Source organism: Anabrus simplex, chromosome 2 (assembly GCF_040414725.1).
Source record: "Anabrus simplex isolate iqAnaSimp1 chromosome 2, ASM4041472v1, whole genome shotgun sequence".
Classification (NCBI taxonomy): domain Eukaryota; kingdom Metazoa; phylum Arthropoda; class Insecta; order Orthoptera; family Tettigoniidae; genus Anabrus; species Anabrus simplex.
In genome coordinates, this window is record NC_090266.1 from 1,147,426,767 (window position 1) to 1,147,442,362 (window position 15,596).

General features: G+C 41.7%; 1 protein-coding gene across 2 annotated transcripts in view; it reads right to left on the bottom strand.

Annotated features, from left to right (window-relative positions):
* Positions 1-663: 663 nt before the first annotated feature.
* Positions 664-15,596, bottom strand: part of Drep2 (DNA fragmentation factor-related protein 2) — an 874,423-nt gene continuing 859,490 nt past the window's right edge. For both annotated transcript variants that reach the window (XM_067139749.2, XM_067139748.2), the window contains one exon: positions 664-2,086. In XM_067139749.2, the coding sequence (XP_066995850.1) occupies positions 900-2,086 (1,187 nt within the window). In that variant the 3' untranslated portion in view covers positions 664-899. The remainder of the gene's footprint in view (positions 2,087-15,596) is intronic.

Consider the following 15,596-nt stretch of genomic DNA (forward strand, 5'->3'; position numbering starts at 1 on the left):
ACGGTTGACACATGTACTCGCAGGCAAAGAAAATACATAACGAATGTTTTGGATATGTCTGTACGTGTTGAAGGATTCTTCATTTTTAGCCATTATTATCAGAACTGTACACGTTTTTCCTAGGAGACTTTTTATAGTTAAACATTTTGGTAAACTTCTCAAAGAAACATATTTCCATGGCGAACTCTCAACGCTCTTGCAGCTTGTTGCAAGGAAGCCTGTGAGAAACGCTGCAATGGCAGCACAAGCCTCGCTCTCCAAAGAGTTTATACGTGTATAGAAGTTCCGTTGTATTAATAGTTCACTAAAAATGACGAGGGCGCATTTAGTGGCCCAATACCACGGTGCTTTTGTGCTTTCGACCCGTTGAAGAAATTGTATTGATTGTTTTCACACCGCCACACAAGAAGGAGACACAAAACTGCTCACAGTTCATACTGCTTAAAAAACTCTCTGATGTTCATTTCTTACTTTAAGGATAATCATGGGAGACGAGGTGTGAAAGGATGGATGAGAGAGATTTCGGGAAGCTTGGGTATTGGGTGCAGGTTTTTAGATTAAAACTATTGCTCTGTTTATAAGTAAAAAAACACATGAGGGCAGCACCATCAACGTTTTTCATACGATTGACGTCATTTTATTAGAAATAAACAAAAATGGGAGTTCTTATATTTTATGCGCAAAGGAAATTGTTTACCCCATCCCCTTTAGCGAACATGATCGTCAATTGCTCTAAGAGTTTTTCAAATGATGTTGTTTTATTATATATATCTCTGTGATTCAACTACGTGTCTCAACAAGCCCGTGTCTCGTCACCCTTCTGTGACGTTCACTGTAAATAGACTACCAGTTAAAATTAATCTAAGTGTTTTCAAATTCGTCCTATGTTGAGTTAAACTTTAAAGTCTGTCTTCTTCCTCTTCGTCATCATCATCATCATCGTCAACATCACGCCTTTCTTCCGTTTCCTCTTTGTAGCCAGGATGTTCGGAGATTGCGTAGTAGTTTCCGTTGTAGATGACACCTAACTCTCGCAGTACGTCTCCACGGATTGTGGCCTTGATGGTCCAGTTATGGCAGTCATCGCTCTCACTCTCTCGGTCCAAACGCTCCACGTCTAGGATCTTTGAGCTGAGTCGCTCTAGGATGATGCCGATATCCTTGATGGTGAGATGGCGCTTCTGGTCCACAGACAACTGGTCAATTAATAGCAGGAACTTCTCGGACGTTATAGCCTCGTCCTCCATCACCGTTGTCTCCGTCTCCGATTCGGAGCTATCGTGCTCTTGAGGTGGTTGTCCTCCTCGACCCATCATAGCACCGCCTCCCTCAATATCGAGGAAGCGTACGTGCTGGCCTCCCTTTCCCAGCGCTGCCCGTCGAGTGGCGTCGGACAACGATGACGGTTGCGGCGACGTCTGTTGCTGGGCGTCCTGGATAGGTGACGTTGCCACCGATTTATGCACGGCAATTTTACGACCTTCTTCGTGCAATGCGCAACAGTGGAAGTCACATTCGGAGGTGGAGTTGGCGCCCCCAGCCCCATCACCAGGACTACCACTGCGAGGGAGGTGAGCATGGTTGGCGCATTCTGGCGTGTGGATGTGGATGGTGGTGCTCTCGAAAGAGCTGCCCTGCTTGGTGAGTCGGTGCGGGGGGTGATGGTGATGGTGCGGGTGGTGGCTACTCCCCACCTCATCGTGGTTTATCACAGTGATTTGAGGACTGGCGGTATAGCGGGGAACAGGTTGTTGCTGCTGCGCAGGCGCTGGTGGTGGATACACGTCGTTGATGAGCGTCTCCTTTTTCCCGGTACTCGTGCTATGGATGCCCAATTTCTCCAGGCTAGTTTGGATCACCAACGAGGCGCCCTCCGCCTTCTTGCTGGGTGAGAACTTGGACGCGCCCGGATCCCCGCCGGCCTTATGCTGCTGTTGCTGCTGTTGCTGCTGCTGTTGGCGTTGATCCCAATGTAGGACCACCGTGACTCGACCCTTGTTGTCCATGATCTTCCAGGAAGGCGTCTCATCATGCAACTCCAGAGCATGGATCGTTTCACATACGATCTTGGGGATCGCCGAGATGGCTGAAACAAAAGTAGTAGTAGTAGTGAACACATTGATATTGTACAAAGAATATTTAACTATGGGCAGAGAAGCATATTATACCGAATAAATGAACTTAAGATATCCCCTCTAATGACTAGAACAAAACAAGCAAAAAGAAGCAAGAAATAAAGAAAGAAGATAAAACAGGATAAAGAAATGCTTCGTCAGGAATATATAAAAAGTGTTGTTCAGTTTTGTGAGCCCTTATGTAGTGATGAAATTTAACAAATTATACCAACATCAAAAATATGTGTGGATTGCTTGAAACCATTAAGAGTACGGGCGTATTCACCAGCTGACTACCAGGACAAGAACATTTGGTATCATGTATTCAATACTATCATTGGGGATAGAAACGCATTAATGTGTGATGAGGTCATTTAATGCATTGGATTTGATTTGTGTTTGATTATTGAGAACTTTCGTGTTATATCTCTCAATTTATATATTTATTTATCCATCTTTCTGTCAAAATATCAACGCCTCACTGAACAAACACGTAAAAATCTCATACACTCTATGACTATATCATACACAAGTGATTTTCTAACTAACATTATGGTAATGGACGCGAGATGATGATGATGATGATGATGATGATGATGATGATGATGATGATGATGATGATGATGAACATTGTTGTTAAAAGACCCTGGACACACGTCATCAAATTATTCCTTTCCACAAGTAAGGAGAACAGTATTAGTCCCACGACAGTCGAAATAAGCTCCAATTAAGGTCTTCATTTTGTAATATAACTGTACAGAATTTGGGTATACTTCCTTTTAAATAAAACTAATTATTGCATGACACGTTATAAATTACTTATACAGCATAAATATTTAATGTGCTTGATGAAACTAATAATATACAAAATAAACAGTTTCAGCAAGTCCATAATAATAAAAGTTCATCAAATATATTTTTGTTATGAAGGTGAATCGCTCAGTGTCTTTCTTGCTACATAAGGCACCATAAATCAATTACTAACTAATCCAACATTTTTGATGCTTCCAGTGGAGCTCACTTCCAAGCCTGACTGATCCGAAATTCTTTGCAACACAAACGAATTTGGTGTTGTAGGTTCTGTGGACGCTTCCATTTAATTACTATAGTTTACATGAATATTGGTGTGGTTGTCTCAATGAATAAACACCCTTGCGAAAGGTGATTTGCTTTAGTGCAACGGGAGGGGGTGATTGTCTCGCTCCGTGATTTTGATTGAGCCGTGAAGGCATATGACGAGGTCAGCTTCGTATTTTGTAGTTTCACGACTTCTTTAACCAAGTGCATTATATCCTTTTCGGATCCTACACCCATATTCGTGAACAAATACATCTTGATCTTTGAATATCAATGTATTTCGAATTTTCCAACAATATTTTTCGCACTGTATATTCTAATATTGTTTTATAATCTTTTCTGGCTTTGTAACTGGGCCTACCGAGCTCGATAGCTGCAGTCGCTGAAGTGCGGCCAGTATCCAGTATTCGGGAGATAGTAGGTTCGAACCCCACTGTCGTCAGCCCTGAAAATGGTTTTCTGTGGTTTCCCATTTTCACACCAGGCAAATGATGGGGCTCTACCTTAATTAAGGCCACGGCCGCTTCCTTCCCACTCCTAGCCCTTTCCTCTCCCATCGTCGCCGTAAGACCTATCTGTGTAGGCGCGACGTATAGCAACTAGCAAAAAAAAAAAATGCAACTGGGCATATGATGGAGCACTACAATTCCCAGTAGAATCTACATTCCCTATGGCAAGGACGGAGATTCTGTATGTCACGTGAGAATTTTCGGTTTGGTTGCACAGCCTTACCTAGGGCAAAATTTCTGTAGCAGCACTGGTCAACTTGACTCTTCCAAACATACGTCATACGTCGTACGATAACACCAAGAACTAACTCTAGCACAAACAAGAGTTGTTGTTCCTAAGAAAATCGGAGGTCGTTATTTGTGTTGTTTTAAGGCGAAACTCGCCGAACAACTGGCTTACGAACGTTTTGTTCCCATATACAATTATTATGTTTCAAAAGGCACATCAACGCACTTAACAATGTATCTGGACAAGAATCCTAAATTTCAAATAATATTACACATAATTTCATGGTAAAGTAGTGATAAAAATGTAGCCAACAGTAACTAGTAAACCGAAACCTATAAAGACTGACAAACATGCAACATTCCACCTTAACATTGTGAACGAGCAACTGCAACGTGACCTCGAAAATGTTGTGAGATGGACAGCAGGCAATGGTATGTTGATAAACGGGGCTAAAAGTCAGGTTGTGAGTTTCACAAATAGGAAAAGTCCTCTCAGTTTTAATTACTGCATTGATGGGGTGAAAGTTCCTTTTGGGGATCATTGTAAGTATCTAGGTGTTAATATAAGGAAAGATCTTCACTGGGGTAATCACATAAATGGGATTGTAAATAAAGGGTACCGATCTCTACACATGGTTATGAGGGTGTTTAGGGGTTGTAGTAAGGATGTAAAGGAGAGTGCATATAAGTCTCTGGTAAGACCCCAACTAGAGTATGGTTCGAGTGTATGGGACCCTCACCAGGATTACCTGATTCAAGAACTGGAAAAAATCCAAAGAAAAGCAGCTCGATTTGTTCTGGGTGATTTCCGACAAAAGAGTAGCGTTACAAAAATGTTGCAGTGTTTGGGTTGGGAAGAATTGAGAGAAAGAAGAAGAGCTGCTCGACTAAGTGGTATGTTCCGAGCTGTCAGCGGAGAGATGGCGTGGAATGACATTAGTAGACGAATAGGTTTGAATGGCGTTTATAAAAGTAGGAAAGATAACGATATGAAGATAAAGTTGGAATTCAAGAGGACAAACTGGGGCAAATATTCATTTATAGGAAGGGGAGTTAGGGATTGGAATAACTTACCAAGGGAGATGTTCAATAAATTTCCAATTTCTTTGAAATCATTTCGGAAAAGGCTAGGAAAGCAACAGATAGGGAATCTGCCACCTGGGCGACTGCCCTAAATGCAGATCAGTATTGACTGATTGAAAAAAGTTTAACCATTATAAATAAATGCACTATAATCAAATAGGAAAATTAAGCTAAAATATTAGAACTGAAATAAGATAGAAACACAATCATGAAAAGTACGGATGATGACGAAGGATCGCGAAAAAAATCCTGGATTGCACCGACTGTGAAGTCTTCCACGAGCGAAAGACTTATCCTTCATTCCTGCATCAAGTTTCAAGTATATTTGGTCATACTTCCTTCGGTACCGAACAGCAGGTCCCTGGCAGACCAATTGTCTCTACGTATATTGTAGTGCTGGCTGAGGTAAGGGATGCACGCTTCATAAGTGTACCGTATCTCAGTGCCAACTTCTGTGGCCTGACCTGTATCCTTTTCAGAGCGTGCCGTAGGGTCTACCGCCATAGCTGTGAGTGTGCGTGAATTGGTGGTCTTTTAGATCCGGTCGAAGATACACGGTGGACTTCTTCACAAACTTGCCACTTCAGTTCGCGTAACCCGCTGGCTATAGACGATCTGAATTTATTGTGTCTGTAATTTCCTTGCAGTGCTCCGCTTGGACAGATACTCAGCACGTGTGCAAGAGCTTCACTATCGCCGCAGCTTGGATATCGTCAGCGGGTTGTACTTGCTAGTTGCTTTACGTCGCACCGACACAGATAGGTCTTATGGCGACGATGGGACAGGGAAGGCCTAGGAGTGGGAAGGAAGCGACCGTGGCTTTAATTATGGTACAGCCCCAGCATTTGCCTGGTGTGAAAATGGGAAACCACGGAAAACCATTTTCAGGGCTGCCGACAGTGGGATTCGAACCTACTATCTCCCGAATACTGGATACTGACCGCACTTAAGCGACTGCAGCTATCGAGCTCGGTGGTTGTACTTGAGCATCTGTTAGGGACTGCATGGCCGCTGAGATGTTGGCAGATATAGGTGCATTTGTCCAGTCCAACCAAGAAAGACCTTCGGAAATACTCACCCACTGCTTAATTTTGGCTTAGTCTGCTTACACAGCGAATCATTCTCCCTCGTCGATTGTAAAAATCATGTCTTGAAGGACCTAGTCTTTCCTTAAATAACTTTAAGGAAGTTGGAATTTTATCGAATATCTTCCTTGGTAAATTATTCCAATTCCTAGCTCCACTTCTTATAATAAATATTTGCACCAATTTTTCCTCCTGGGTTCCATCTTGATCTTAACATTGTGATTTTTCCTACTTTTAAAAACACCACTCAAACTTATTCATCTATTAACGTTGATGATTTCTCCATTGACAGCTTGGAACATACCGCTTAGTCGACCAGCTTATCCCCATACTTCCAAGTCTGCCCGGCCAAAAGTTTGCAACTTTTCCGTAACACTACTTTTTTGTCGGAAATCATCCAGAAAAAAATTCGATATTTCCAGTTATAGAACCAAGTAATCCTGGAACCATAAACCCTCTCCTATACATTCGCGAAGCTGAGTGGCTCATACGGTTGAGGCGCTGGCCTTCTCACCCCAACTTCGCAGGTTCAATCTAGGCTCAGTCCGGTGGTATTTGAAGGTGCTCAAATACGTCAGCCTCGTGTCGGTATACTTATAGGCATGTAGAGAACTCCTGCGAGACTAAATTCCTGCACATCCGCGTCTCCGTAAACCATAAAATTAGTTAGTGGAACGTAAAGCTAGTATTAATAGTATTATTTCTTTACATTCTTGCCAAACCAAACCAAACCAAACCCCATGGCACTACAGCCCTTGAAGGGCCTTGGCCTACCAAGCGACCGCTGCTCAGCCCGAAGGCCTGCAGATTACGAGGTGTCGTGTGGTCAGCACGACGATTCCTCTCGGCCGTTATTCTTGGCTTTCTAGACCGGGGCCGCTATCTCACCGTCAGATAGCTCCTCAATTCTAATCACGTAGGCTGAGTGGACCTCGAACCAGCCCTCAGGTCCAGGTAAAAATCCCTGATCTGGCCGGGAATCGAACCCGGGGCCTCCGGATAAGAGGCAGGTACGCTACCCCTACACCACGGGGCTGGCACTTACATTCTTGCCACAACCGCTAAATACCACCATAACTATGTGAAGAGGTCTGTAACCTATATTTACCATCCCGTTTATATTCATGGACACTCCTGGCATTTAAAAGCCATGCGGTAAATAAATAAATACATAAATAAATGCATTAATAAGTTGTTTCCGGGTCATCAGTCCACAGACTGGTTTGGTGCAGCTGTCCATGACACCTTATCCTGTTATGACCATTTCATTTCTACGAAAGTAGCACATCCTACATCGACTCTAATCTCTTCATCAAATTCGTGCCTTGGTCTACACATATCGTTCTTAACGCCTACGCTTCCCTCAAAAAGTAACTGAACAAGACCCGGATTTCTCAAGTTGTGTCCTATCTCTTCTTCTGGTCAAATTTCACCAGATCGTTCTCACCTGACTATTTCGATTCAGTAATTCTTCATTCGTAATACGATGTACCAGTTTCACCTTTAGCATTTTTTCTGTAATACCACATCACCAAAAGCTTCTATTCGTTTTCTTCCTGAGCTGATTATCGTCCATGTTTCACTTTCATAGAATGCCACGCTCTAGACCAGGGCCTCTTAAACGCCCAAAATCTCACGCGTGCAAATCGAGGAGCAAGAGCTCCGTACACTGTGCATCGGTCCCGCTCGGCTCAGCTCGGACCAACGCTTCGTCTCTGGGCTACTCGGCTAAGCTCGGCTACGCTCGGCACTACTCGGAGCAACTCAGCTCGGATTTGGAGCGCTACGGAGCAAGTGTGGAAGAGGGATGCAGGCGGAGCGAGACAGACAGGCGTGGGGAAAGAGAGAGACAGCGCTATTGCTCCAAATCGAGGAGTGGGGGTCTGCACTCTGGTCAACCAAGCGAAGTCGTCTTTTGCACCGTGCACAGTGCATGAACCAGGCGCATGCACCCTGAGAGGCCCTGCTCTACACGAAAGTCTTCGGAAACATTTTTCTAATTCCTCTATCAACTTTCGACTTGAATGAACTTCTCTTCTTAAGAAGGCTTTCCTTGCTTGTACTAGTGTGCATTTTATGTCCTCCTTACTTCTGGCACCGTTAGTTGTCCTACTACTCAAGTAGTACCTTCATCTACTTTCTTTAAGACTTCATTTCCTTATCTAATAGTTTCTGCATCATCTGACTTCATTCGACTGCACTCCATTCCTTGCGTTTTGGATTTATTTTTATTCACCTTGTACTCATTCTCCAAGACTCACTCCACAGCATTCAACAATTTCTCGAGATTTTCTGCAGACTTAGATAAATAACAATAATATCGGCATATCTCTGAGTTTTTATTTTTTCTCTTTGAATTGTAATAAGTGAGTAAATTTCTTTTTTCTTTTTTTCTTTTTTTTTTACAATCTGTGTCACGTCGCACCGAAACAGAGAGTTCTTATGGCGACGATGGGATAGGAAATGGACAGGAGTGGGAAGGAACCGACCTTGGCTTTAACTAAGGTTCACCACAGCATTTGCCTGGTGTGAAAATGGGAAGCCACGGAAAGCCATCTTCAGGGCTGAGGACAATACATATCCACTTACACTGTAAATAAATAACTAAATCATTATTAATGCTAATAATAGCCGGGCTGAGTGGCTCAGACGGTTGAGCCGCTGGCCTTCTGACCCCAACTTGGCACTTCGATCCTGGCTCAGTCCGGTGGTATTTTAAAGTCCTAAAATACGTCAGCCTCATGTCAGTAGATTTACCGGCACGTAAAAAGCTCCTGCGGGACGAAATTCCGGCACCCCGGCATCTCCAAAATCCGTCAAAAGTAGTTAGTCGGATGTAAAAGCAATAACATTATTATTATTATTATTATTATTATTATTATTATTATTATTATTATTATTAATCGTATGACCTCAGATACCGTGTGAAGGCATTCCGATTTGACGGCATCTAGGCTACCTGCGCTTTTATTTCAACGTTCGGTTTCCCTCTAAGAGAACCAGGTGAGTTGGCCGTGCGGTTAGGGGCGCGCGGCTGTGAGCTTGCATCCGGGAGATAGTGGGTTCGAATCCTACTGTCGGCAGCCCTGAAAAAGATTTTCGTGGTCTCCAATTTTCATACCAGGCAAATGCTGGGGCTGTACCTTAATTAAGGCCACGGCCGCTTACTTCCGACTCCTAGGCCTTTCCTATCCCATCGTCGCCATAAGACCTATCTGTGTCGGTGCGACGTAAAGCCACTAGCCTCTAAGAGATGGCAGAGTAAGCGAGATTTCTCTTGGGCGTCTGGTTCAGTGTGTTAGTGAATTTTGTTGGATAAACGTGAAATGAATCACCAGAGATATTTTTCATGCCGACACCGTATGACATGGAGTGTCGAGTGGACTTTTCTCCGCCCTTCGAAACTCCGACTACCTCTGCCGGAGTTGAAGCCAGGATCTTGTGATCCAGAAGGTGACACTCTATACCACTATACCATTATTAGCGTTGTGTTAATCTGTATGCCTCTGTTCATACGTTCTTTTGTTAATAATATATTTCATTGAATTATTTAATCGCAATATTATGTCTACTAGGAAATTGCTTTATATGCATGCTACTTTTAGAAAGTGATGTTATGATTAATAGCACATAGGACTGTCACCCAGGTAGCAGATTCCCTATTAGTTGTTTACATAGTCTTCTTGTAGATTATTTCGAAGAAATTGGGAACTATTCCATTCCCGAATTCCTCTTCCTATGAATGGATATTTATCCCGATTAGTTCTTTACATTTACAGTACCTTCCAACTTTATGAAGATAAAGTTAAACATTAGAATGAAATACTTTATCAATAAATGGAAGCATGTTGAACTAAACGAGGTCACAGAACTATTTGCGAATAGAGCATCGTGGAGATACTTAATCAATTCACAGAAGCCTGCAGATAGAATGCTCAAAGGCAATAAGTCCGAAAGAAAGGTGTGTGTATATACGTATATGGAAGCGCGTAAAAGAGAGTTAAGAACAACGGCAGGGAACGAAAATACACTTTAAAATGTAAATTAGAAATACGATGAAAACCTGCGTACCTTCTATTATGGAGCGAGCGACTTGACCAATCTACTACGGGAATACTTTTCAAAACGCTGCCTTACATGACAGGTTATAACGGGCGTAAGAAAATGTAATCTCAAGATTTTAATCCCGATTAGGTATTGATATTGAAGATCATAGATTAAAATCACGAAAGCTTGACATAAATCGTTGTCCATACCTCTTAAAACTCCCCTTATTAGGCTTTTTGGTGATAATAAGCAAACGCAGACACAGGGAAATAAGACAATCGAAATGAGTTTCATGCATCTGACGATAGATAGCACCACACTCGAAAGCGAGAAGTCGCTGAAAATCAGTCTAGCCAACTTCGTATATCGGTGTCTAGCTCCTGGTAGCTACCTAGCGCTTGCGCGGAGGTGGTTGGACGCAAGCCAAAGTACCAGCCGATTTACACCTCCAGGTAGTTTACCTCCCGGGCAGCTGCCAGCCACTTTACCAGCAGATGGTAGAACCGGCCCTGAACCGGAGAAGAAGCTTTGCCCACTGTACCCTGTGAGCTGTGCAGGAAGGTACAGGGAGCGGTCCGCTCACTAGAAATTGGAGGCACACAGCGAGGAAGAGTCTTGCGCACAAACAGTAAATATTTCATTTTGTTGAGAACAAAACTGTACAAGTTGCAAGTGTGATTGTGGGGAATCTTGCGTCTCAAGATAAAATCATCGTGATGTATATGTGGAAAAAAATCCACAGTTCCAGCCCTTCAGGCAAGCAACTCAATGTTGAAGACATCGTAGAGTGTTAATTCCAAATTTTAGGTAAAAAATAGATAACAAAGTATGTGAATATATTCTTTATTTATTCCTAAAAATTACAATCATTTTCTTTAACATTGTTAATAATAATAATAATAATAATAATAATAATAATAATAATAATAATATCAATAATAATATTATTTGTTTAACATCCCACTAACTACTTTTTAGGGTCTTTGGAGACGCCGAGGTGCCGGAATTTAGTCCCGCAGGAGTTCTTTTACGTGCCAGTAAATCTACCGACACGGGGGTTTAACATTGTTATCCGGTCGATTAGATTAGCAGTTTGCCTTATTCTACCACTAAATGCAGAGTTGTACTTAAGCCCTTATAACTACATTCGGTGTGGACTTTTCTCAGAAATAAAAGAAACACCCGATGGTATTCAACCAAGAAACACTTTACAGAAATAATTATGTAACGAAGTTAATTTGTCTAGGATTTGAATCAAAAAGAATACGAGTAAAGAAACAAGAGATTTTAGGCTGTTTCTCTGGAACTGCATTTAGGACGGAAGTGGTCTTCGAAATTTGATCTTTTAGTTTGATAGAGCTGTCCAAGACTCATAATTTGGATCCTTTCCGGGCCCTTTAGCCGTTCAACTTTCGGAACAATTGGGGAAATTGCTTAATTTTACGTTTTTCATAGTATGGGGCCCTCTACGTATCTGGCAAGACATGATTTTAGCATTCAAAGAACGATCGCAGAGATCGTATGCTGAGAAATTCCAAAAGTGCTACTCCCCTATATCTAAAAGTGCAGGGTTTATGTAGGACGCAAGAGACCCAATGAGAGCCCAACGCCATCCATGAGAATTCATTGTCACAGGGGAAATTTTTCTTATCATTGAAAGAAACAAAGAAAAAACTCAACGGCCTTGGCCCGCCAAGACGACTGCTACCAAACATGATAGCCTGATACTGGAGTTCACATTGTCAGGGTAACAAAATCTTCAGTCATATTGCTGACTGGGACCGCTGCCTTTCATGTCAGGTAGCTCCTCAGTTGTCCTCACAGGGCTGAGTTATCTCAGTTCCAGCATTCAGTCCAGAATTAATATCCCTGGAGTGACCGGGATTCGAATGCGGGTCTTACGGGTATGAGGCTCGCAAGTTACCCCTACACCACGGGGTTGGCCTTTCCAACCATCGGCTTATACTAAATAAAGCAATACTGAAACATTAATCAGTGTTTCGTTTGATTAGTTTTCTTTACAACCCGTTAACCACTTTTCCACGTTACAATCTTACGGGTGGATCAGCGAATGTTTCAGTTGGCAACAATGGCCAAACTTAAGTGAAGAAGCTTCATTTATTTGACTTTCGTAGGTTTCCTTTTGCTGGCGGTGACGTTCAAGTTTCCGACGGCAATCAGAAACGAGAGGTAAAGCCAAAGAGAAAATGAAAAACCATATTTAGATTTATACATGGTGGGATTCGAACCCATAATTTCTCGAATGCAAGCTTGCAGTTACATGGTACGTACCGCGTAGCGAACTCGCTCAGTGTGTGTGTGTGTGTGTGTGTTTTTTTGCAAAATTGGTCAGTAACAGTATGGTTCAACAGTAAAGCCTCGGTTAATCGAAATAAAGGGGCTGATTCCATTGCGTCCAAGAATTTTTTTGGATAATATACGTATACTAACTTTTGGAGTTAAAAATTTTGAAACTGGCTCATAAATTACAGTTACATGAAAGCATTGTGTGTAATTTAGAGTAAGCTCTTGATATAATGCACACAGTAGACACAGAACTGTATTACCAAAACTAAACGTTGATTATTCACCTTTTTTTTTATCGAAATCCACTGTCGACTGCCCTGAAGATGATTTTTCGTGGTTTCCTACTTTAAACCCAATTAAATGCTGGGGATGTACCTTAATCAAGGCCGGGGATGCTTTCTTGCTACTTGTAGCACTTTTCTCTCCCATAGTTCCCATGAGACCTATCTGTGTCGGTGACATGTAAAGAAAATTGTAACAATAAAACACTATTTCCTTAAGAAAAATCTGAAATTTTCTGTATTTTTTCTGCTAAATTCCTCTTTTTTCTGGCAGCATTGCCCCGCCATAGGCTTATGAAGGGGAATCTGTCGGCAACGACTTATATTTTTAATTCTGAGGTAGTTTCATATTTTTCTTGAATCGTTACCTGTGAAGAATGCTCTACAAGTTTACCTCTCATTTTTGCCCAATCAGAAGGCGTAAACATACCTACATTTATATGTGTCGCAATAGTTCTCAAAATGTCTCCATTTTTTCACTCTCCTAATTACCCCAAGTTTTGTTCAATTTTTACTACAACCTGTTTACGTTTTGTAGACTTCCTGTACGCGCAACACAACTGATCAAGCGACAGAAGAACTGAACCAAGCTGCCGTGTGTGAAGTAAGGTGTGAATATAAGCAGCTCGCGAATATTTTGTGTTTCAGAAAGACACTGTAACTTTCATTTAAGTACGTTCACGAACACGTTTCGGTTAAACTAATTTCTGGTTTACAGAGGTTCCATTAACGGAGGTTTTACTATAGTTCGAGTGTCACCATTGATCTGTTTACAGTCAGCAAGGCATACCCAAGTCGCTAGACTTGCTTCTCAACGACGAGGCCGGAATGAAAGATGCTGTACGCCGCCATGCTGCCTACGTATTCTCCAGCAACTGTGATTATTATCTGTGGAATAGAGTTAGCTGCTCCTTACTAGATACCGAGCGAGTTGGCCATGCGGTTAGCTATGAGCTTGTATTCGGCAGATCGTGGGTTCGAACAGCACTGTCGGCAGTCCTGAAGCTTTTAAATTGAAATGTTATTTTGTAAACCAGTAGCCTTAATTTCTGTAATTATATTTATTGTACTTTGAATCTCTATCCATAGTCGTGGTATTAAATTAAGTATATCTAGGGATTTAGTCTAAAGGCAAGTCTCACAAATGAAGAACGTTGTCACTCACAGCATGTTGATAGGTAATATGATGCAGTACTATTCAAATGAACATTAATTTGGAGCTTTATATTCAATCTGAAATTTATCAATAGTACAAAAACTACAGAATTATTGGCGCTGTGTCTATCAATGTTTAGCTTGATAGTAACTTGTTGGCCTTTCCTTTGGGCTAGCTACGTGCCAGGATTGCTGTACTTATTTCCTTCTAAATGGATCGCACTACATATGTTGATTGGTGAAACAATGACACTGACCATTTATTCCCCTTGGTCCTCTTGTTTGCGAACGTCCAAAGTCTTACCAAAGCCTAATTTGAGTATAGCGCTAAATTATAATTTGTGGTGATGGAAAATTTCTCATACTCTTATACTCCGTACGGCTCTACTTCTAAATTGACGTTTTAGCAGATTTTGGCTCTGTCTGGCGGTTATGCGCTGAAGCATAGACATCCAACCAATCCCAAGCTGCCATTCATATCGATTTATATCGGCAGAGCACGATCTCGAAATCCAGTTGCCAACTCTAATATTTACATTCGCCACGTGGTTAACCTCTCTCGCTCAGCGTGTGTGGTATTCGGTACGGTTCGTGATCTTTTGCATTTTCCTTCAATATTTAGTGTGTTTGTCATATTGTTGGAGGGTTCCAGTGACTCTGACATCAGTAGACTGTTCCCTTTGTAGGCCATAACCTCCTTTCTGTGCCAGCCATTAGCCGTTAGTGACGTATTATTTCCTCAATCTCTTTTATTGTTAATAATATATTCTCTTTTAGTGCCAGATATTGTTAGAAAGTGTAGTTCTTGTGAATTTGTTTTCAATCCATATTCATTCGTTTTTCTGAGTATGTATTATAATTTAAAAGGACTGTTTACCGCGGTCATATTGCATCAGCTGTTCTCGCAAGCGTAGCGCACTGGCAACAGAGGGAAGGCGATGCTCATTTGTTTTGAGAAACTTCAATTTAGAAGTAAGGCCGTGCGGAGTATAGATGTTTAACTGTACAGCACTCTAGAGAAAGTTGGGATGTGTTTAGATTATCAGAAAAGGTTTTATGTATAACGAATTAACATAATCGACTTTGCGAGAAAGAGTGAAAGATTATATTACCTAAATCGAATAAGTGCCGCCTCCTGATGCTTTCTATTTAGACAATATATATATATTGTTTGCGTTATGTATATGACACAAGTGATACATATAGGGTGAGAACATTCATGACATGTTCTGCAGTTTCAAGTCGTGATTTTCGAGTGTATGTCACACATGCATGTTGTGGATGTATAAAATATCTCCGCTGATTAATCTTTGTCAATGTGGGATAAAGTAAATGATACACCATTTCCGAAGTTTGCAGACACGTGCTGTAAATCCAATTGTAGAACTGGTGCTATAGACCTATTACCGTTCTGTGTTGAAAGATTAATTGTGATTACCATCAAGGACTTTCCATACATCCCTGGAGAGGCATAAGTGGGTTGGTTTAGGTCGCATAGGTTTTATTTGACTCGTATCTCTGTCGATCCACTAATCTTTCAATCACCACCATTTGATGTCAATATATGGGTAGTGCTGAGTAATGACATTCAGAGCACGACCAGTGCATCTGAGTGTTATGAAAGGTGCTGCTCATAGGGTCAGTCATGCTGCAATAGCACTTTCTGACCCAGTGAGGAAAGCAATGGCAAACTACCTCACTCCTCATCTT